General features: G+C 35.3%; 1 protein-coding gene across 26 annotated transcripts in view; it reads left to right on the top strand.

Moving 5' to 3' along the window:
• The window catches only part of CCDC7 (coiled-coil domain containing 7), a 301,615-nt gene that overhangs the window by 28,973 nt on the left and 247,301 nt on the right, over positions 1-25,341 (top strand). For 25 of the 26 annotated variants that reach the window (XM_042230493.2, XM_060397257.1, XM_042230484.2 and 22 more), the window contains 4 exons: positions 4,017-4,102; positions 10,773-10,827; positions 14,682-14,747; positions 17,469-17,690. In XM_042230493.2, the coding sequence (XP_042086427.1) occupies positions 4,017-4,102; positions 10,773-10,827; positions 14,682-14,747; positions 17,469-17,690 (429 nt within the window). The remainder of the gene's footprint in view (positions 1-4,016; positions 4,103-10,772; positions 10,828-14,681; positions 14,748-17,468; positions 17,691-25,341) is intronic. The other variant, XM_042230489.2, reaches the window with a different exon arrangement.

Here is a 25,341-nt window from a genome sequence, read left to right as displayed (position 1 = left end):
GCTGTGTTCTAAATTACCACCAGTCAGTTCAGTTGCTCAGTCGTGTCTGACTCTGCGACCCAATGGACTGCAGCCTGCCAGGGCTCTCTGTCCATCATCAACTCTCAGAGCCTACTCAAACTTGTGTCCATTGCATCGGTTACGCCATCCAACCATCTCATCCTCTGTCATCTTCTCCTCCAGCCTTCAATCTTTCCCAGCATCAGGATATTTTTCCAATGAGTTGGTTCTTCACATCAGGTGGACAAGGTATTGGAGTTTCAGCTTCAGCATCAGTCCTTCCAATGAAGTCAGGACTGATCTCCTTTAGGATAGACTGGTTGGGTCTCCTTGCAGTCCAAGGGACTCTCAAGAGTCTTCTCCAACACCACAGTTCAAAAGCATCAATTTTTCGGTGCTCAGCTTTCTTTATAGTCCAACTCTCACATCCATACATGACCACTGGAAAAACTATAGCTTTGACTAGACGGACCATTGTTGGCAAAATAATGTCTCTGCTTTTTAATATGCTGTCTAGGTTGGTGATAGCTTTTCTTCCAGGAAGCAAGCATCTTAATTTCATGGCTGCAGTCACCATCTGCAGTGATTTTGGAGCCCCAAAACATAAAGTATCTCACTGTTTCCACTGTTTCCCCATCTGTTTGCCATGAAGTGATGAGACCAGATGCCATGATCTTAGTTTTCTGAATGTTGAGTTTTAAGCCAACTTTTTCACTCTCCTCTTTCACTTTCATCAAGAGACTTTAGTTTTTCTTCGCTTTCTGCCATAAGGATGGTGTCATCTGCATATCTGAGGTTATTGATATTTCTTCCGGCAATCTTGATTTCAGTTTGTGCTTCATCCAGCCCAGTGTTCCTCATGATGTACTCTGCATATAAGTTAAACAAGCAGGGTGACAATATACAGCCTAACAGAGGACGAGATGGTTGTTTGGCATAATGAACTCATTGGACATGAGTCTGAGCAAGCTCTGGTAGAGGGCGAAGGACAGGGAAGCCTAGCATGCTGCAGTCCGTGGGGTCGCAGAGTCAGACGCCACTGAGCAACTGAACAACCGCAGTCTGCTGACTTCTTATTCGTTTCCTGCTATCACCTGGCTTTCTGCTATAGCTTCCTAAATAGGATCTCCTAGATATGTATGTTTTGGTATGATGTTGCTAGAGAATATCTCTGCATAAAAAGATCTGTTTCTGCTCTTTCTATTCTTTTCTGTTGGCCTTGTCTATTCCTATACCAATACTTGAGACCTTTAATGATTATATATTTAAAGTAAGTCTTCATATTTTGTAGGGCAAGTGAATCCACCTTGTTATTTATGAGAATTTATTTATTTTTGACCTTTGCACTTTCTTGTAAATTTTAGAATTGTCAAATTCTACACTTGCAATGAAGTTATACGTCACATGAGAGATGTATAGGCTATCAATATACATCTTTTCATAAACAAATACTAAATGTCTCAATTTTGGAATGTTTCATAACACAATGAATATTATGATTTTCTTCATAAAGGTCTTATTTGTCTTTGTTATGTTAATGTTAGGAGCTTTTATTTCTATGCTAAGTTGATATATTAAAATATTTTAATGCTATTGCTAGGGAAATGTATCAAATTTTTGTGTATTTGCATCTACAAACCTCGTCACACTATCATAATGGTTAGATTTTTATTTTTCTACTTGCATAATCAATATATCTGTAAATGATAGCCCAAATTTTCTTTCTTATACTGGCAAAGATCTCTAGAATAATACTGAGTAGACACGTTGAAAGCGGGCATTTTTTATTCCTGATTTCAAGGGAAATTTTTTTTTATTCTTGTGATCAGGCAGCCTGCCTTTCTGTTTCTCTGTCTCTTAAAGCAGTGTATCAGATGAAAGGATTTTTTCTTTTGTCATATTATTTTTGCATGAATTTCTTTTTATACTGCATAAAATTCCTCCATCCTCTGCCCAATGCCTTGTTTCAAAGCCACTTCCGCAGTTTTAGTTGTGTTGCAACAGCACCCTGCTTTCAGAGTTTACAATCTTGTTTTTAACTTACTGTAGTCTCTGTTCAAGTGATATTGAATTACTTTATGTATAAGAACCTTAAAACATACTTTCGTTTGTCCCTTTCCAGCTTTGTGCTATTGTTTTTAAACATTTTACTACTGTATAACACATTGTTATTAGTTTTGTTGTAAAATATTGCCCTTTAAAGAAATTTAATTAACAGGAAAATAGTGTTTATATTTACCCAAATAATTATCATTTATTGTATTCTTTATTTGTTTATTTCCTTATTTCCATCTGGTATCATTTTTCTTCTCTTTGAAGGATTCTTTGTCATTTTGTTGTGCAGGGTTGCTGCTTTATGATTTCTGGACAAATTTTTTTGCCTTCAGTTTTGAAAGATATTTTTTCTGAATAAAGAATTCTTGGTTTACCTTTTCCCCCCTTTCCAGTGCTTTAAAGATGTTCCTTTCTCTTCAGGCTTGCAATATTTCTTGCAAGAAGTCTGTGTTCTCCTTATTGTGTCTGTTCTCCTTATTGTGTCTCCTCTGTCCACTCTTTTTTTGTTGTTGTTTGTGTTGTTGTTTTTTTTCCTCTGTCCACTCTTAAGATTCTCTTTTTATTACTGCTTTAAAGTAATTTAATTATGTGTCTTGGGGGTTAGTTTTCCTTATACTGTTGTAGATTTGCAGTTTTCATCAAATTTGAAAAAAATTGGCCATTATTTCTTCAAATAGTCTTTTCCCACCCCTTTTCTCCATCATGAACTCCAGTTGTAAGCATATTAATCCATTTGAATTTATCCCGTAGCTCACTGATGATGTGTTCATTATTTTTTAATTCTTTTATCCCTTTCATTATTTTAGTGTGTTTTGATTGCACATATATTAGATTATTCTAAATAGGAAATACATACCAAAATTCAGATTTAAACTGGAAAACTATTCACAACCTTAACAATTTTCATTAAAAATGTATTATTATACTAACTTTGTGTTTTAGGAAATTATTACACTTGGTGTTTAACTTGTGAGAACTTTGCTATGATGAATTTGGTATCTGTTGGAAGTTGTGGTCTGAAGTAGGAAATAACCACTCAGTATCATAATAGGTCTCTATTATTAAGCTTGTCTAAATTTTTTAGTAATCGTCAATTTTTTATACTTTCTTATATAAAATAACCTGATACTACATAGTATTTCAAAACATCCCAGTTCTGCTATAATATTTGTTTTGAAATGCAAACTTTTTCCAATGTGACTGAACAGTTTGAGCATAATGTGAATTTTACAATTGCTTACGCACAAATTCATCTGGAAATAATACTAGGTGAAGGTAGAAAATAGCTTCTGCAAGCTTCCTTAGTTTACCAGATATATAGTGTACCACACCAATCCAGGTGTTAGAAATTTTTGTCCAACTTCAGAAACCCTCCTTCCAATACTGCTTAATAGCTCTCAACTTGAAATCTGTTTGATGCTCATTTCCTCAAAGAAACTTGATTTCTTTTTTAGGATAAAGAGCTATGTTTCTCATAGTATCTTATTTCTTAATCATTCAACTATGTAAAACTGAACTAATGTTCCTAATTGGTTTTAGTTTTTTTCCTGTATCATTGACAGTGCTTTTGCATAACCTAGACTCTTTCCCCCTATGTATCCTGCAGTTTTTATCATATGATTTTTCACAGGGAGGTGATTTTCAAGATGGCATATACAATGTTATAGAAGAACTGACTGTAATTTGTCAGATGAATTTGTTTCATATGTATTAGCTTATTTGGCAAATTACATTCTATATAGCACTGTAACTATATATATATATATATATATTCTATATAGCACTGTAACAATATAGCACTGGCTATATCTTTATTTTTGTTTTGCTTTTATTCAATAATTTCCCTTAAAACACAGTGTGGTGATTCTCAGAGTAAAATGGAAATCTAAGTAATGTATATTATCATGTATTTACTTATGATATATTTTCTTCCTATTTCTGGCATATATAAAACTACACAGAAAACAAAGGCTACAAGTGAGCGAACAAAGAAAGTTATGAAAACAGAGAAGAAAAAGGACAAAGGAAAGTCTGAAGATTCAGAAGCGTAAGACAAAAAGATACTTGTTAATATTTTTTTACTTATAAATTTATATTTTCATTTTATACAGTCATATAAACATAATTTATTAACAGGTTTATAAAGACACAATGTTAGCAAATGTATAGTTTTATAAGCAGACCAGGATATGGGTGGAACAAAGCTGAGAAGGGAAGAACAAAGAACTAAAAATGGGTTAGAGAGAATCACAAGATATTCAGGTATACATAGACAAAATTAAACCCAAATAATTTTAGAGATGAAAGGATTTACAATGTTTCATTGATGTGTTAGCTCATGATTTGTGATTTGTATGTTAACCCCTCTCCCCAGTCTGGGCTGTTCCTTTTTACTGCACTTCTTAGTTGTCTTATTTTATGACGAAAAGTATCTGATTTTAATGTAGGTTATTTTAAAGTGGCCTTATTAAGAGAATATTTTCCTTATTAATATAAAATAATTTATGCCATTGGAAATTTCTTGAACAAACCCTAATATAAATATATAGTTTAAAAAGGAAACTATTAATTCAATCTTTGTAGAGTTCCATAAAGTCTAAAAAGAAACTTACCAGACAAATGGCCTTTCATAAGAGAGGGAAAGAAAATCAGAGAAAAAAAAATGACCAGTGTACTATGAAAATCCTTTTCCCATCTCAGCTTAGCATATTTTAATCATACCAATGAGATGTTAGTTTGACGAATGTTATTCAGTTATTTATCATTTAAGCTTTATGAATTTTATGACTTTTAAAAGTAGGAATTTCTTTTCTTAAATTGAAGTATAGTTGATAAAAATATACATTTTTTATGAAATTTGATTTCTTTTTTATGAAGTATAATTGATATATTAGTTACAGGCATACAGCATAGTTGGAGAAGGAAATGGCAACCCACTCCAGTATTCTTGCCTGGAGAATCCCTTGGACAGAGGAGCCTGGCAGGCTTCAGTCCATGGGATCGCAAGAGTCGGTCATGATTTAGTGACTAAACTACCACCACCACCATACAGCGTAGTAATTTGATATTTTAATGTGTTTCAAAATAATCATACCTGTCACAGACAGTTATGATATTAATGACTATATTCTCTATTCTGTACATTATATCTCCATGACTTTTACTAATTTTATAACTAGAAGTTTGTACTTCTTAATGTTCCTTACCTATTTGATTATCTCTCTGTCCTCCTCCCTTCTGGTAATGACCAGTTTGTTCTCTGTATCTATAAGTTTGCTTGTTTTGCTGTGTTCATTTGTTTTGTTTTTCAGATTCCATGTATAAGTGAAATCATACAGTATTTTTCTTTATCTGACTTATTTCATTTAGCATAATACCCTCTAGGTCTATCCATTTTGTCACAGATGGCAGGATTTCATTCTTTTTTATGGCTGAGTTATTTTCTGTCACATATATATATATATATATATATATATATATATATATATATATATGTGGGTATATGTATGTATGTTTGTATACACACACATTTATATATGGGGCTTCCCTGTTGGCTCAGATGGTAAAGAATCTGCCTCCAGTGCGGGAGACCTGGCTTCAATCCCTGGGTTGGGAAGATCCCCTGGACAGCCCACTGCAGTATTCTTGCTTGGAGAATCCCCATTGACAGAGGAGCCTGGCAAGCTACAATCCATGGGGTCGCAAAGAGTTGGACACGACTGAGCGACTAAGCACATATACGTGTGTGTGTTTGTATGTATATGTCACACATACTTACACCGCATCTTCATCCATTCATCTGTTGATGGGTACTTAAGCACTTGCTTTCATGACTTGGCAATTGTAAATAATGCTACAATAAACGTGGGGCATTTTGGGGAGAGTATTTTTGTTTTCTTTGGAAAAATACTTGAAGCAGATTTGCTGGATCATGTGGTAGTATAATTTTTAGTTTTTTGAAGAATTCTTGTACTGGTTTTCATAGTGACTTCACCAATTTCCTTTCCCAACATCAAAGCACCATGAGTTCCCTTTTCTTTACATTTTTGCCAACACTTACTTGTTGTCTTTTTGGTAATAGCTATTCTGACAGGTGTAAGGATATATCATTGAGATTTTAATTTGCATTTCCCTGATGATTAGTATTGTTGAGCATCTTTTCATATACCTTGTCAGCTGTCTAGATGCCTTGTTTAGAAAAATATCTATTCAGATTCTCTGCCATTTTAAAATCAGGTTTTGGGGTTTTTTTATGTTAAGTTGTGGGAGTTTTTTGTATTTGAATATTGACCCTTAACAGATATATCTTATTTGGAAATATCTTCTCCCATATAGTAGCCTGACTTCATTCTGTTGATAGTTTCCTTTGCTGTGCAAAGCCTTTTAATTTGATGTAGTTCCATTTGTTTACTTGTTCTTGTTTCTTTTGCCTGGGGAGACATATGCCAAAAATATGGCTAACATCAGTGTCAAAGAGTGTACCACTTACATTTTCTTCTAGGAGTTTTATGGTTTCAGGTCTTATATTTAAGTCTTTGAGTTTATTTTTGTATCAGATGTGAGAATGTAGTCCAATATAAGTCTTTTACATGTAACTGTTTAGTTTTCCCAGCATCGTTTATTGAAGAGGATGCTTTTTTTCCCATTGTACATTTTTGCCTTCATGTCTTAGATTCATTGACCACATACATATGGATTTATTTTTGGAATTTCTATTCTGTTTCATCGAATTGTGTGTCTGTTTTTATGCTCTGATTTCAAACTGTATTACCAAATCTTGAAATCTGGGTACATGATAACCACCAGTTCTGTTCTTCTTTCTCACGATTGTTTTGGCTATTTAGGGTCTTTTGTGTTACCATAGAAATTTTAGAATTATTTGTTCTAGTTCTGTGAAAAATGCCTTTGGTATTTTTATATAGATAGATTTCTCTGAATAATGGTATGGTCATTTTAACAGTGTTAATTCTTCTGATTCATGAACATGAACTATTTTTCCATTTGCTTATGTTATTTTTAATTCTTTTATCATCTTCTTATGGGCATCCAGGTACAGGTCTTGTACCTCCTTGAGATTTATTCCTAAGTACTTTATTCTTTTTTGATGCAATTGTGACTGGGATTGTTTTCTTAATTTCTCTCTTTTTTTAACTTTTTATTTTGCATTGGGGTATAATTAACAACAGTGTGGTTGTAGTTTCAAATGAACAGTGAAGGGACTCACCTTAATTTCTCTAGTAGTCTGTTGTTAGTGTATGAGACACATCAGATTTCTGTACATTTATTTTGTATCCTTTAACGTTACTGAGTTCACTTATTTCTAATAATTTTTTTGATAGCGTATTTAGGATTTTCTAAATATAATATCATGTCATGTGGAAACAATGACAGTTTTATTTCTTCTTTTCCAATCTGGATTCCTTTTATGCTTTGTCTTATCTGATTGCTGTGGCTGGAAAATACTGAATAAAAGTGGTGGGCATTCTTGTCTTGTGCTTGATGTTAGGGAAAATGTTTTCAGTTTTTTCTCATAGAGTATGTTGTTGGCTTTGGGTTCGTCATATAGGACATTTATTATGTTGAGGTATATTCCCTCTGTATCTACTTTGTTTAGAGTTTTTCTCATAAATGGATTTTGAACTTAGTCAAAAGTTTTTCTTCATCTATTGAGATGATCATATAATATTTATTGTTTGTTGTTAATGTACTTTATCATGTTGATTGACTTTTGGATGTCAGATTATCCTTGCCACAATGGTTAGAATTCCACTTGATCATGGTGTATGATCCTTTAAAAAAAAATTTATCTGTGGCTGCACTGGGTCTTCATTTCTGCGTGCAGGCTTTCTCTAGTTGCAGTGACCAGTGTCTACTCTCTGGTTGTGGTGCATAGGTTTCTCATTGCAGTGGCTTCTCTTGTGGCACACACACTCTAAAGCATGGGTTCAGTAGTTGTGGTGCATGGGATTAGTAGCTGCACAGCATATGGGATCTTCCCAGAGTAGGAATCAGATCCATGTCACCTGCATTGGCAGGCAGACTGTCAACTACTGGCCACCAGGGAAGTCCTATAATCCTTTTAGTATATTGTTGAATTTGGTTTGCTAGTATTTTGTTGAAGATTTTTATATCTATATTTATCAGTGATGTTGATCTGTAACTTTCCTTTTTGTGGTATCTTTGTCTAGTTTTAATATCAGGGTTTTGCTGGCCTCATAGAATGAGTTCAGAGTGTTCCTTTCTCTTTAAATTTTTGAATAGTTTGGGAAGGCTAAGTGTTAATTATTTTTTAAATGTTTGGTAAAACTAACCTATGAAGTGATCTGATTGTGGATTTTCTTTCATTGGGAATTTTTTGATTACTGATTCAATTTCATTTCTGGTAATTGTGCTATTCGTATTTTCTATTTCTTCCTGATTCAGTCTTGGGAAATTGTCTGTTTCTAGGAATTTGTCCATTTTTTCCTAAGTTGTCCTTTTTATTGTGTATAATTGTGCTAATCTCATGTATTTCTTTGGTGTGTGTTATAACTTCTTTAATTTTTTTTATAACTTCTCTTTCATTTTCTATTATTTGGGCCCCCTCTTTCTTCTTTTAGTTGGGATAAAGTTTTATCAATTTTGTTTAACTTTTCAAAACCAGCTGTTTTATAGATCTTCAAAAAAATTTTTTAATCTTTATTTCATTTATTTCTGTTCCAACCTCTTTTTTCTTTCCTTCTATTAATTTTTGGACTTTGTTCTTTTTCTAATTCCTTTAGGTGTAAGGTGAGATTGTTTATTTGAGATTTTTTTGTTTCCTGAGGTAGGGTGCTAGATCATGCCTCATGTAGTGGCTGCTGGCCTTCTGGTGGACAGGGCTGGGTACCCAGGCTGGGGTTCAGGGATGTCTTGGGTTAGCGTCAGTTGGCTGGTGAGTGGATAAGCCAATTAGACTATTAGACTAACTACTACTAGTCTAAAGGGAAGACTCTAAAATGGTTCTGCCAGCACTTTGTCCTCATGGTGGAATGAGCTCACAAAAATGGCTGTCACCAGCCTCTGTGTCCCCAGAGGGAGTTTCAGCTGCCTCCTGCTTCTCTAGGAGGCTCTCCAAGATCAGAAACTGGGTCAAACCCTGGCTTCTTTTACTTTTTTTTTTTTTTAACTTTATTTTACTTTACAAGACTATATTGGTTTTGCCATACATCAACATGAATCTACCATGGGTGTACTCATGTTCCCAATCCTGAACCCCCCTCCCACCTCCCTCCCCATACCATCTCTCTGGGTCATCCCAGTGCACCAGCCCCAAGCATCCTGTATCCTGCATCGAACCTAGACTGGTGATTTGTTTCTTATATGATATCATACATGTTTCAATGCCATTCTCCCAAATCATCCCACCCTCTCCCTCTCCCACAGAGTCCAAAAGACTGTTCTATACATCTGTGTCTCTTTTGCTGTCTCACATACAGGGTTATCGTTACCATCTTTCTAAATTCCATATTTATGTGTTAGTATACTGTATTGGTGTTTTTCTTTCTGGCTTACTTCACTCTGTATAATCAGCTCCAGTTTCATCCACCTCATTAGAACTGATTCAAATGTATTCTTTCTAATGGCTGAGTAATAGTCCATTGTGTATATGTACCACAGCTTTCTTATCCATTCATCTGCTGATGGACATCTAGGTTGTTTCCATGTCCTGGCTATTATAAACAGTTTATTTAATTTTTGACTGCACTGAATCTTAGTTGCAACTTGCGGGATCTTTGTTGTAGTGCTTGGGCTCTGTAGTTGTGGCATGCAGGCTTCGTTGCCCCATGGCATATGGGATCTTAGTGCTCTGATCAGGGGTTGAACCTGTGTTCCCTGAATTGGAAAGCAGGTTCTTAACCATTGGACCACCAAGGAAGCCCCATGGCTTCTTTTAAATTACTGCCCCTGTACCGGGGGACTAAGAGCATGTGAGATTTGCATGCTCCTTGTAAGAGTAGACTCTGTATTTCCTACATAGATTCAGCCCTCTTGCTCTCCAATATGCAAGCCCTATTGTCCTTCACAGCCAGATATTCTTGAGATTTGTCTTCTCAGTATAGCACCCCTGGGGTAGGGAGCCTGATGTGGAACTCAGACCCCTCATTCCTTGGGGGAGAACCACTGCAATTGTGATTGTGCTGCCATTTGTGGGTCACCTACTCACGGCTTCCCTGGTGGCTGAGATGGCAAAGCATCTGCCTGCAATGAGGGAGACCTGGGTTCTATTCCTGGGTTGAGAAGATCCCCTGGAGAAGGAAATGGCAATCCACTCCAGCACTCTTGCCTGGAAAATCCCATGGAAGGAGGAGCCTGATAGGCTACAGTCCATTGGTCGCAGAGTCGGACATGACTGAGTGACTTCACTTTCACTTTCGCTTACTCAGGAGTGTGCTTCTTCACTATACTGAGTCTTTGCCCTTCATATTCATCTCATAGTAATTAATTTGATTATATCTTTATTTGTGGAAAATCTTCTCTGGTGGTCTTCATGTCATTCTCATCAATAGTTGCTCTGTAAATAGTTCTAATTGGTGTGCCTCTGGGAGGAGGTTAGGTTCAGGGTGTTCCTACTCCATCGTCTTGAGTGCACCTCTCAAAATTTCATTTCTTTAAAATGATTTAAGTACTCACCCAGAAAGCATAGTCATCAAATATCATAAAACATCTTGATATATTTAAAAATATTTCTTTTTCAGGAAGAAGTCTGTAGGGAAAGAGCTTAAAGTAAAAGAAAATATGCCTCAAGTCCAGGTAACAGAATCTCTCCCTGTGCATCTAAATTTGACTAATGATGTTCTGATAACTGTTTATATAGACAACATATGTATGTGAATACAGGTGTATGTGTGTTTGTGTGTGTACATATATACTAAATTTCTTCTTACAATGCTTCTTTACTATTGGTTGACTTTTTTCAGCAAGTTTTAGAAAATCAAATGGTGAATTCAGGTATGTTTACTGTCAAGGTTATGAAAATTACTGTTATTCACTCAATTATAGGCAATGTCATAGAGGAAAGAACACCATATTATGAGTTAGAACAGACTTACTAGTTAAGTGACATTAGACAAGTCCTTTTAACCTATTTAAACTTTGTGTTTCATCTAAAATGGGTAAAATAATAGCTGTCCCATCTATCTCAGAAAGGTGTGAGATGCAAGCGGCAAATAGGAAAATATTTCAGAGATTGTTAATATAGCTCACTCTTGATCCATGTGTGTTCTGAAAAGAATACAAGTAACCCTTTATTTTATCTTCTATTTGATAAACTTTCTTTTGCTGAAAGTTAAAACTTCTTAACCATCAGAGCATCATGTCACCCATTTGGATACTCTCTTCCAGTGAGTGACTGGACTTAACTGTCCCACAAGTATATACTTCCATGTTTCAAAAATCAAATAGCATACATTTGGAAAGAAAATAAGAGTACTTCTTGAGATACTGAATATAAAAGGAACAACTTTATGGTATTAGTTTTCTATTCCTGCATAACAAGTTACCTCACATTTTGCAGCTTAAAATAATTAAATTGTTTTCATGGTTTGAATGGCTTAGGAGTCTGAGCATGGCTTAGCTGTATCCTGTGATCAAGGACTCACCAAACTGCAGTCATGGTGTTGGCTAGGCTCTTTTTTTTTTTTCTGGTCACATGGGGGTCCTCTTCCAAGCTCAAGTGGAAGTGGCAAACTTAAGTTCTTTGCAGTTGTTGGACTGGGGCACTTAGCCAGTGGCCTTCTCCACAAACAGTTTACTTTATAGCATCTTACATCTTCTTAAAGGCCAGCTAAGAGTCTCTCTCTCTTTTTTCTTTTTTGCTAAGACAGTCTTATGTAATATAACATGAATAACATGATTATGAATGATACCTTTTCACTGTAGCTATATAATAGATCCTTGAACAACATGAGGGTTAGGGATACCACCCACTCCCTCACAGTTGAAAATTTGCATACTGCTATCTCTGCCTCAAAAACAAAAGAATTGATAAATGACTCACCAAAAGGCACAAAGGTAAAATGACTTGGATAGAATCAGGACTCAAACCCTAGTTCTTTGATTCCACAAATTGTGATCTCTAACCAAACATAAACTTCCCCTACATTTAGTTAAACATCTGTAAAGTGAAAATATGGATACTATATTCATTGAAAAATATCCTTGTATAAGTGGACTCATGTGATTTGAACCCATCTTGTTCAAAGGTCAACTATGTAGTGCAGTCTAATAACCAGGATCTCCATCCCTAAGGTTATGCTCTGTATAGTCCACTCCTTTTGAATGTGGATACCACCTATGACTTGCATTTAATCTTAGGGATGGAGATCCTGGAGGCCATTTTAGAAATCTGTCGTGATTTCATATAGAACAGCATTTTGTGTATTTTAAAAGTTATAATTCCATCATGTTTTAAGCCTTTAGTGTTTTAGTTCATTTGGGCCATGTCTTAATCCCTTCAGACTGCTTTAACAAAATATCAGGGATTGCAGTTAATGTAGAGGTACATATATCATTGAATTTGGGGGAGGTGGTAAGTACCTAGAAGTGATATTACTGGATCATATGGCCATTCTATTTTTAATTTTTTGAGGAATCTCTATTCTACTTTCCACAATGGCTGTACCAATTTTCCCTTTTTCTGATATCCTTCCCCTTGTTATTTCTTTTCTTTTTGATACTCATTTTTTATTTTGACTGGGAAAAGGGAGTATCTCACTGTGGTTTTGGTTTGTATTTCCCAGATTATTAGTGATATTGAGTATCTTTATATGTATTGGTTGTCTGTCTGTCTCCTTTGGAAGAATGTCTGTTTAGGTACTCTGCCCAGGTTGTTTTTTTAATTCGCTTATTTTTTTGACTGAAGGATAATTGCTTTACACAATTTTGCTGTTTTCTGTCAAACCTCAACATGAATCAGCCATAGATATGCCTATATCACCTCCCTCCCATCTCCCTCCCCATCCCACCCCGCTAGGTTTGATCTTTTGATGTTGACTTGTACAAGTTCTTTGTATATTTTGAACATTTATCTCTTATTGGATATCTCATTTGCAGATAATCGTCTCCAATTTACTAGGTAACTGTATTGTTTTGGTGATACTTTGACTGTATGAAAACTTTTTAGTTTGGGTTCCATTTATTTTTACTTTTGTTTCCTTTTGTTGAGACATATACAGAAAATCTGGCTAAGACCTATTTCAGACAGCTAACTGCCTGTGTTTTCTTCTAGATGTTTTATGGTTTCAGGTCTTATATTTAAGCCTTTAATCCATTTGAGATTATTTTTGTATATGATGTAAAAGGTAATCCAGTTCCACTCTATTCCAAATACCAATTACTGAAGAGGCTCTTTTTTCCTCATTGTATATTCTTGCTTCTTTTGTCATAGTTTAATTGAGCACATGTAAGCTGGTGGCTCAGAGGTTAAAGCATCTGCCTGCAATGTGGGAGACCTGGGTTCAATCCCTGGGTCAGGAAGATCTCCTGGAGAAGGAAATGGCAACCTGCTCCAGTATTCTTGCCTGGAGATCCCATGGACAGAGGAGCCTGGTGGGTTACAGTCCACGGGGTCGCAAAGAGTCGGACACGACTGAGCGGCTTCACTTTCACTTTCAAGCCCTTGTTTAAGAGGGAGTCTCAGTTTTCTGTAGCACTTTGGACCACTGTATGTCAGCCCTATTGCTTTTCAAAGCCAAGCATTTCAGGAGTTCCTCTCCCTGGTGTAGATCCAGGAACCAAGGTTTCTGACGTGGGCACCAACCGTTTGCTCGCCTGGCAAAAGTGCCTGTCTGGTGAGATCCCTCTCTGTTGTGTGCCATCATGCTCAGGGAATGGTTATTAGTGAGAGTGTTTCTTTTCCTCTACTACCTGTCTTGACGTAGTCCTTTTTATTCTTTGTTGTGGAGCATGTTTGACTAGTTCTAAGGTTCTTTTCACAGGGAGTTGATCTCTTTGCAGGTGTATATTTGTTGATGCATGGGAAGAGGTTCTTGCTATGCCCCATCTTCAATCACCTTCCCTGTAGATTTTCTTTTAAGAGTAAGTCTCATTTTCCTGTTTCTTCAAATTCAAATTACTCTTAACTGTATCTCGGACGTTGGGAATGTCACATTGCTGAAGCTCTGGATTCTGCTATATTCTTAGGAAAGGGTAAGTGAAAGTCGCTGTCCAACTCTGTGCAGCCTCATAGACTAAGCAGTCTATGGAATTCTCCAGGCCAGAACACTGGAGTGGGTATCCATTCCCTTCTCCAGGAGATCTTCCCATCCCAGGGCCAGGGATTTGAGCCCAGGTCCCCCACATTGCAGGTGGATTCTTTTATCAGCTGAGCCACCAAGGAAGCCCAAGAATACTGGAGTTGGTAGCCTAGCCCTTTTCCAGGGGATCTTCCCAACCCAGGAATTAAACCAGAGTCTCCTGCATTGCAGGCAGATTCTTCACCAGCTGAGGTATAAGTTATCTGTCATTGTGCCTAAGAAGTGTGTAATAAATGTTTGTGTTCAAGTCATCATCTTGGCTATCTATGGGTTTTAGAAAGATAATAATTATGACAATAAATTAGTTAAAAAAATGAATACTTTTCTCCCCCATCCCTTATCACATCCTAGAAAGCAGCACATGCTCTGGAAATTGAGAACAAAGTTCTTCGGGAACAACTGAAACAAGCTTTACAGGTAAAAGATGTCATGTTCCTTCATATTGTGAAAAATTGAAGAAAATATCCTTAAACAGCTTTTTAAATGAATAATTTTTAATTTGTAAACCAAGAATCTATATATTATATTGTTTTGCCAGCTTATAGTATTTTCATTTAATGTAGTAGAAATATATTGATAAAATTTGATATTTATTCTCTCCAAAATAGGAAGCTAGAGAGAGAACTGATGTACACACTTAAAGCAATTTATTTCTAGATATAGATGGAGTCTTTTTGAACTTAGCAGAATTATAAGATATATTGAGATAAGAAACTGGTTGTTTTACAGAGGAACACTTATGATTTGCTCATCAAAAATTAATATAAGACATAAAAATATATTACTAAAGCAGTATGGTTCTAGATTTGGTACTGAATGAAAAGTCCAGAAACAGATTCAAATGAATATAATAATTTTGTATTTTATTGTTTGGCTTATTAAATTTTTTTATAGAAGGATAAAAGTCACAAAAGTAAACTACTATGAAAAACTTGTGATTTCTAGTTGATTTAATATACTGAAACAAATTAAAAATTGATTTAAGATTTAGGCATAATTGAACTACGTATAAAATGGAAGAAACACTGAATAACAATTGCATATCTTGGCTAAAGCAGGGCTTTCTAAGCATTATACCAAAAAAGAATATGTTAATATATTTGGCTATATATATATAAAATAAAACTTTTTATGGTTAAAATTTTGTAAGATATGAAGATAAATGGAAGATCTTTATAAAATGTTCCATATCAAGATCTTTTACATATCTACAGAAAATATGGATGGTCTTCCTCCTCAGTACACAAAGGACATAAGCACATCAATTGAGAAACACGCATTGCCAATAAATGCATACAAACTCTACGAATTACCAAGTAAATGCAGTTGAAAAATAACACAGAGAGGGTGGTTCAGTGGTTAAGCCTCCATGCTTCCAGTGCAGGGCTGCTGGGTTCAATCCCTGGTTAGGGAATTAGATCCTTCAGGCTGCAGCTAAGAGCTCGCATGCTTCAAAGATCCTGCGCAGGGCAATGAAGATCCTGTGTGCTGCAACTAAGACTCAGTACAGCCGAATAAAAAACATTAAAATAGCAGCAGTACAGATATATTTTACCTTCTATTTTTTAAAAATTGAAGGAACAGAAATATTTAATATTTGAGGGTTTATGTTGAGATGAGCAGGTCTTTCATATACTTCTATTGTCAGTATGGATTGATTATTCTCTGGAAGAAAATATATAGAAAAAGTCTTGGAAAAACATAGTCTTTACAGTGAACCATTCCACTTCTAAAATTTATTGTAAACAAAAAGTGTACAAAGTTTGTACAACTATGTAGAATAGGAAATTTTTAATAGCAAAAGTTTTAAAATTTCCAATATACCCATTGATAAGCAATTTGCTAAATTGGTTAAGATATATTGTTAATATTTACTTGTTACCTAGGGCTTCCTTGGTAGCTCAGCTGATAAAGAATTCGCCTGCAGTGTGGGAGACCTGGGTTCAATCCCTGGGTTGGGAAGACCCCCCTGGAGAGGGGAAAGGCTACCCACTCCAGGATTCTGACCTGGAGAATTCCATGGATTATATAGTCCTTGGGGTCACAGAGTCAAACAGGACTGAGCGACTTTGTTTCTGTTAGCTGTTCTAATTTGGATGTATATTTATCATCATGGGAATCTCTCTCTCTCTCTTTAGTCACTAAGTCATGTCCGATTCTTGAAACCCTGTGGACTGTAGCCTGCCAGGCTCCTCTGTCCATAGGATTCTCCAGGCAAGAAAACTGGAGTGGGTTGCTGTTGCCTTCTCCAATGAGAACATACTGTGACATTATTTAATGAAAAGAGTGTATATGTGTGTGTGTATAGTATGATCCAATCTGGATAAAAATTAAAAATTTATATATGCATATGGGCAGAGGAGCCTGGTGGGCTGCAGTCCATGGGGTCGCTAAGAGTCGGACACGACTGAGTGACTTCACTTTCACTTTTCACTTTCATGCACTGGAGAAGGAAATGGCAACCCACTCCAGTGTTCTTGCCTGGAGAATCCCAGGGACAGGGGAGCCTGGTGGGCTGCCATCTATGGGGTCTCACAGAGTCGGACACAACTGAAGCGACTTAGCAGCAGCAGCAACAGCAGCACTAGCTTATTTAGAAATAATTTAAAAGTATATATGTCAACAGTACATTTTCTGTTTGTGGGGAGATTGTGAACTTTTTTATTGATTTATATATTCTTTTATACAAGTAATTTAATGAAACTAAAATTTATTAAAAGTGACTTTTAAAGAAAGATTTAATTCTACAAGAAATAAATTATTTTTCACATTTACTATTTGATATTATAGGTCTTAATTATCTTGGGTACATTCTATCACCTTCTATAATGTATGCATTTTATTAACTTTTATTGTGCCTATATTGTAACTAGAACCTTAAAAACCAGTGGGCAGGAGAACCTCTTGGGTATAAAAATAGCCGTTTAAGTAGAAGAGATTTCTTCACAATTTTTAATTTTAATTTTGGATCTGTTAAACTATGTATTATGCCAATGGTTTAATTTAACTTTCTTTTACTCTGTAAAAATAAAATTGAGAATTAGTATGGGCATGAATATATGAAGATTCCTGAAATTTATAATATTGGCAGGAAAATGTCACAGAAATGATACTTGACAGTTACTCTTTTAAAAACAGGAAGCTGAAAGAGCTAAACAGCAACTTGCCTATTTCCTAAATCAAGAAAAGGAGTTTCTTAAAAGTGAGGCAAAGACCAAGACACCCACAGAAATGGGTACTGGTAAATTAAAAGTTAAAGGTGAAGATTCAAAATATATACCATTGGAAAATGAAACAAGAAAAGCAGTAGTGGGAGATTCAGGTGGACAAAAAACAAATGATAAAATTACACATCCACAGGTAAAGAAATAACCAAAATAGAAACAGTAATATTTGCAGTAAGAAATTTACCCTTTTATAATATTAACTTCATTTGTATATTATTTTTTAAATTTTTCTATGCTCTTTTTTTTTTTTTACTTAGAACTGTTCCTTTTGGATGTATCAGTTCATTAACATCTTGAATTCAAATCTAAATTAAATGTGTATTGATTTTTGTGGGTTTTTGGTAATCCAAATATTTGCATTTTTCTTCAGGATAGTTGATACGGTAGACTTGTCAGATATAAAATTATGTTTTCTATTGAAAATTTTTTATTGAGATATAATTGACATTTTCAGGTATACAGATTAATGAGTCAGTATTTTGAATATACTGTGACTGAATCACCGCAATAAATCTAGTTAATAACATTGTACACAATTATAGAATTTTTTTCTTGTGACAAGAACTTTTAAGATTTGCTGTAGTAGCAGCTTTCAACTATGCAATGCAGTATTATTAACTGTGGTCACTGTGCTGTACTTTACACCACTTGGAATTGTTTAAAGTAGAAGTTTGTACCTTTTGACTCCTGTCACCCGTTTTGCCCACCCCCAAATCCATGTCTCTGGCAACTACCAATCTGTTCTCTGTAGCTATGAGCATAGTTTTCATTTTGTTTTAGATTCCACATATAAGTGAGATTGTATGGTATTTGTCTTTCCCTGTCTGACTTATTTGACTTAGCACAGCACTCTCAAGATCCATACGTGTTGTCACAAATGGCAAAGTTTCATTATTTTTCATGTCTGAATAATATTCTACTGTATGTATGTGTGTGTGTGTGTGTAAGTGTTAGTTGCACAGTCATGTCTGACTCTTTGCGACCTCATGGACTGTAGCCTGCCAGGCTCCTCTGTCCATGGAGTTTTCCAGGCAAGAATACTGGAATGAGTTGCCATTCCCTTCTCAAGGGGATTTTTCCAACCCAGGAGTTGAACTCAGGTCTCCCGCATTGCATGCGGATTCTTTACTGTCTGAGACACCAGGAATATATGTACATATATGATGTTTTCTTTATCCATTCACCCATCAATGGATATACAGACTATTTCCACATCTTGACTAATGTAAATAATGCTGCAGTGAACATAGGATATGTATATCTTCTCTAGTTAGTGTTGTCATTTATTTTGGATAAATATCTAGAAGTGGATGTTGCCTGGATCATCTGGTAGGTCTAGTTTTAGATTTTTTGAGTAACTGCCATACTCTTTTCCATAATGGCTTCATCAATTTACATTCTCATCAACAGTGTGCAAGGGTTCCCTTTTATCTACATAATAATACTTGTTATTTCTTGTTTGTTAGGTAATAACAATTCTGACAGGTGTGCAGTAATATCTCATTTTGGTTTTGATTTGTATTTCTCTGATTAGTGATGTTGAGCATCTTTTCATGTATCTGTTGGCCACCTGTATGTTTTCTTTCATAGAATGTCTATTCAGATCAGCTGTTCATTTTTTACTCAGATTAACTCAGTTTTTTTGTTTGTGTTGCAGTTGAGTTGTATGAGTTCTTTATGTATTTTTGGATATTAACCCTTTATTAGATAAGTGATTTTTAGATGTTTTCTCCCATTTAGTAGGGTGCCATTTCATTATGTTGATGGTTTCCTTTGATGTGCAGAAGCTTTTAGTTTGATGTAATTCCACTTAATTTTTGCTGTTGATGTCAGACACCCAAATTCAATAAGACCTATGTTAAGCTTATTGTCTATGTTTCTTTTAGAAGTTTTATAGTTTCATGTCTCACATTCAAGTGTTTAATTCATTTGGAGTTAATTTTTGTATATGATATAAGAAAATGGTCCAGTTTCATTCTCTGCATGTGATTTTCCAGGTTCCCAACACCATTTATTGAAGAGATTGTCTTTTCTCTGTTGTATATTCGAGGCTCCTTCATCATAAATTGATTGACTATGTGTATGTGTGTTTACCTCTGGGTTCTCTACTTGGTTCCATTAATCCATATGTCTGTTTTCCTCCCCACATCTCATACTGATTTGATTGCCATAGAATATGACAACTATAATATGAAATTGGGCACATGATGCCTCCAGCTTTGTTATTCTTTTTCAAGATTCCTCTGACTATTCAGGGTCTTTTGTGGTCCCGTACAAATTTGAGAATTATTTCTTTTATTTCTGTGAAAAATGTCATTGGAATTTTGATAGATTTCATGGATTCTATAGATTATTCTGTATAGTATGGACGTTTTAACAGTATTAATTCTTCCAATCTATGAGCATAGACTATCTTTCCACTTCTTTCTGTCTTATTCCCTCAGTATCATATAGTTTTCACCTCCTTGGTTAAATTTATTCCTTAGGTATTTTATTCTTTTTTGATGCAATTGCAAATGAGATTGTTTTTTTGACTTCTCTTTTAGATAGTTCATTTTTAGCATGTAAAAATACAGTAGATTGCTATTCATCAATTGTATATCCTGCAACTTTCTTTATTCTAACAGTTTTGGGGTAGTCTTTAGGGTTTTCTCTATCATGTCATTTGAATATGGTGACAGATTTATTTCCTCTTTTCCAATGTAGACAGCTTTTGTTTGTTGTTTGCCAAATTGCTCTGTCTAGGAATTCCACTAATATGTTGGATAAAAGCAGCAAGAATGGGCATCCTTTTCTTATTTCTGATCTTAGAGGAATTGCTTTCAGCTTTTCACTTTTGAGTGTGATGTTATCTATGGGTTTATCATACACGGCCGGTTTTATGTTGAGTATTTTCTTTCCCTCTATACCCACTTAATTGAGAGCTTTTACCATAAATGTTGAATTTTGTGAAATGCTTTCAGTTTTTTTATAGTTACTGAGATGATCTTCCAAATTATTCATTTTGTTAATGTGGTATACCTCATTGACTAATTTCTAGATAATGAATCATTTCTATACCCCTGGTAGAAATTCCTCTTGTTCATGTTGTATGATCCTTTTAATAGATTGTTAGAATCAGTTTGCTAATATTTTGTTATTTTTGCATCTTTGTTTATCAGGAATATTTGTAATTTTCTTTTATTGTGGTGTCTTTGGTTTTAGTATCTGAATAATGCAGGTGTTATAAAATGAGTTTGGAAATATTGCCTTCTGTTCTATTGTTTGAAAGAGTTTCAGAAGAATTGGTATTAATCCTTCTGTGAATATTGGGTGGAATTCAGGAGGGAAATGTCCTGGTCGTGTACTTTTGTTTGTAAGGAGTTTTAAAAATACAGATTCGTTATCCTTAATAGTAGTAATGAGTAATTTTTGTTTCCTCATGATTCAGTCTTAGAAGATTGTATGTTGTAGTTATTGATTAATTTATTCTCAATTGTTAGTACTATTGCTGTATAATTGTCATAGTAGTCACTTCTGATCCTTTGTATCTCTGTGATATCAGATGTCATATTTCTTCTTTTATTAATTTGAGCCTTCTTTTTTCTTTGTGAGTCTAGCTAATTGTCTGTTTTGTTTATCTTTTCAAAGAGCCGCTTCTTGGTTTTATTGATTTTTTTGTTTGTTTGACGTCTTCTTGGCCTCCATTTCATTTATTTCTGCTGTAATTCTTTATGATTTCCTTTCTTTTACTAAACTTGGACTTTGTTCTTCTTTTTCTAGTTCCTTGGAATATAAATTTGTTACTGGTTTGAGATTTTTCTTATTTGTAAAGTAGGCATTTATTACTGTGAACTTTCCTTGCGAAATAGCTTTCACCGCATCCCATAAATTTCAGTATGTGGTATATCCATTTTCTTTTGTCTCAGGGTACTATTTTAATTTTGGTTTTGATTTCTTTCTTGATCCATTGGTTGTTCAATAGCATGTTATATAATCTTCACATATTTGTAAATTTTCCAGTTTTCTTCTTGTAATTGATTTTTACTTTCATAATATTGTGGTTGGAAAAGATAGTTAATATGATTTTAATCTAATCCTAAATTTGTTAAAACTTGTTTTGTGGCCTAACATACAATCTGTTCTGGAGAATGTTCTATGTCTACTTGAGAAGAATCTGTATCCTGTTTATTTTGGATGGAATGTTCTATCTATTTATATATATTTGTCAAGTTAATATGATCAAATATACCATTTATATATGATACTTTCTTATGTTTTTTGTTTGATTGTGTTATTGTTTTTGGCCACACCACATGGCTAGTGGGATCTTAGTTCCCTAGCCAAGGATTGAACCTACACTCTCGGCAGTGAAAGCATGGAGTCCTAACCACTGGACCACAAGGAAATTCCTGACAATGCTTTCTTATTGATTTTCAGTTTGAATGCTCTATTTGTTAATGTAAGTGGGGTTATTAAAGCCTCCTTATTAAAGCCCCCCTTTATTACTGTATATTTCTTCCTTTAGATCAGTTAACAGTTGGTTTGTATATTTATTGCTCCTATATTGAGTGCATAATGCTAAATCCTCCGGTTGAACTGACCCTTTTATCTTTATGTAATACCATTCTTTGTCACTTATTATGGTTATATTTCAAATTTTATTTGTCTGATAGAAGTAGAGCTACTCCGTTTCTTTTGGTTTCCACTTGCATGGAGTATCTTTTTGGATCCCTTCGCTTTCAGTCTGTGTCTTTGGATTTGAAATGGGTCTCTTATAGGCAGCATGTAGGGGTGTGCATACGCATGCATGTGTGTGTGTGTGTTTGTTGTAGTATATTCATATGTTTTTTGATTTGAGAATTTAATTTATTTAAAGTGATCATTGATAGGTATATTCTTGTTGTTCACTCAGTCATGTCTGACTCTTGCAACCCCATGGACTGCAGCATACCAGGCTTCTCTGTCCTTCACCATCTCCCAGAGTTTGCTCAAACTCATGTCCATTGAGTCGGTAATGCCATCCAATCATCTCATCCTCTGTCATTCCCTTCACCTCCTGCCTTCAATCTTTTCCAGCATCAGGGTCTTTTCTAACGAGTAGGCTTTTCATATCAGGTGGCCAAAGTAACGGAGCTTCAGCTTCAGTATTAGTCCTTCCAATGAATGTTCAGGGTTGATTTCCTTTCAGATTGGCTGGTTTGATCTTTTTGCTGTCCAAGGGACTCTTAACAGTCTTCTCCAGTACCACAAAGCATCAATTCCTCAGTGTTCAGCCTTCTTTATGGTCCAGCTCTCACATCTGTACATGCTGCTGCTGCTAAGTCGCTTCAGTCATGTCTGACTCTGTGAGACCTCATAGACAGCAGCCCACCAGGCTCCCCCGTCCCTGGGATTGTCCAGGCAAGAACACTGGAGTGGGTTGCCATTTCCTTCTCCAGTGCATGAAAGTGAAAAGTGAAAGTGAAGTTGCTCAGTCGTGTCCGACTCAGCGACCCCATGGACTGCAGCCTACCAGGCTTCTCTGTCCATGGGATTTTCCAGGCAAGCGTACTGGAGTGGCTTGCCATTGCCTTTTCCGCATCTATATATGACTTCTAGGAAAACATTAGCTTTGAGGATATGGACCGTTGTTGGCAAACTGATGTCTCAGCTTTTGAATACACTGTCTAGGTTTGTCATAGCTTCTCTTCCAAGAAGCAACCGTCTTTTAATTTCATGACTGCAGTCACCATCTACAGTGATTTTGGAATCCAAAAAAATAGTCTGTCACTGGTACCATTTTGCCCCCATCTATTTGCCATGAAGTGTTGGGACCAGATGTCATGATCTTGGTTTTTTGAATGTTGAGTTTTAAGCCAGCTGTTTCACTCTCCTCTTTCACTGTTATCAAGAGGCCCTTTAGTTCCTCTTGCTTTCTGCCCTAAGGGTGGTGTCATCTGCATATTTGAGGTTATGGATGTTTCTCCCTGAAATCTTGATTCCAGCTTGAGGTTCAGTAGCCTGGCATTTCTCATGATGTACTTAATCATTTCTCATGATTAACTTAACATAAGTTAAATAAGCAGGGTGACAATATACAGCCTTGTCGCATACTCCTTTCCCAATCTGGAACCAGTCCATTGTTCCATGTCTGGTTCTAACTGTTGCTTCTTGACCTGCATACAGATTTCTTAGGAGGCAGGTCAGGTGGTCTAGTATTCCCATCTCTTTAAGAATTTTCCACAGTTTGTTGTGATCCGCACAGTCAAAAGCCTTATTTAGCAGTCAGTGAAGCAGAAGTAGATGTTTTTCTGGAATTATCTTGCTTTTTACTATGATCTAACGGATGTGGGCAATTTGATATGGTTTCTCTGCCTTTTGTAAATCCAGCTTGTACATCTGGAAGTTCTTGGTTCACATACTATTGAAGCCTTGTTTGAAGGAGTTTGAACGTTACTTTACTAGCATGTGAAATGAGTGCAATTGTGTGGTAGTTTGAACATTCTTTGGGTTCTTTGGGATTGGAATGAAAACTGACCTTTTCCAGTCCTGTGGCAACTGCTGAGTTTTCCAAATTTGCTGCCATATTGAGTGCAACACTTTAACAGTATCATCTTTTAGGATTTAAAATAACTCAACTGGAAATTTCATCACCTTCCCTAGCTTTGTTCATAGTAATGATTCCTAAGGCCCACTTCATGTCACTCTCCAGGATGTCTGGCTCTAAGTGAGCAACCACACCACTGTGGTTATCCAGGTCATTAGTAGCTATTAATCCACTAATCTTATATTGGCCCCTCCACCTTTCCCTCTCCCTGCTGGTAACTAGTAGTTTGTTCCCTGTATGTGTGAGTCTGCTGCTTTTCTGTTATATTTACTAGTTTGCAGTACCTATTTATTTAAGCATTTTTCTGTTTCCATTGGTACTTTTTAAAAAATAAGAAACTTTTAATGCAATTTTAAAGGTTAGACTCCATTTACAGTTATTACAAAATATTGGATGCATTGTACAAGTTGAGAAATAGAGCCAACATATAGTGTATAATAGTATACATCAATTTTAAATAGTATACCAGTTTAAAAATTGGTGTATAATAGTATACATCAATAGTAGAAAACTATATACTTCAATTTAAATATTGAATGAAACAACACACACATATATATATCTATAAAATTGTAAATCAACTATACCTAGGAGTGGAATTATTGGGTCATATGGAAGTTCTCTTTTTACATTTTAGGAACTTTCCATATTGTTTTCCACAGTGGCTGCAGTGCTGTTTTGATAGGGATTCCATGGAATCTGTAGATTGTCCTGTATTGTGTGTTCATTTTAACAATATTAATTCTTCCAATCCAAGAACATGGTATGTCTTTCCATCTGTTTGAGTTTTCTTTATTTCATTAGTGTCTTACAGTTTTCCTAGTGAAGTTCTTTTGCCTCCTTATGTAGGTTTATTCCTAGGTATTTTATTCTTTTTGAAGTGATGGTAAATTAGATTATTTCCTTAATTTCTCTTGCAGATGGTTCATTGTAAGATGGAGAAATGAAAGAGATTTCTCTATATTAGTTTTGTATCCTCCAACTTTACCAGATTCAAAATGAGCTTGAGTAGTTTTCTGGTGGCATGGTTAGGATTTTCTGTGTATGTCACCATGTCATCTGCAAAGAATCACAGTTTTACTTCCTTTCCAATTTGGATTTTTTAAATTTATTTTTTATTGAAGGATAATTGATTTACAGAATTTTGTTGTTTTATGTCAAACCTCAACATGAATCAACCACAGGTATACATATATCCCCTGCCTTTTGAACCTCA

Source organism: Ovis aries, chromosome 13 (assembly GCF_016772045.2).
Source record: "Ovis aries strain OAR_USU_Benz2616 breed Rambouillet chromosome 13, ARS-UI_Ramb_v3.0, whole genome shotgun sequence".
NCBI lineage: Eukaryota > Metazoa > Chordata > Mammalia > Artiodactyla > Bovidae > Ovis > Ovis aries.
This window is presented reverse-complemented; position numbering and strand designations above follow the sequence as displayed.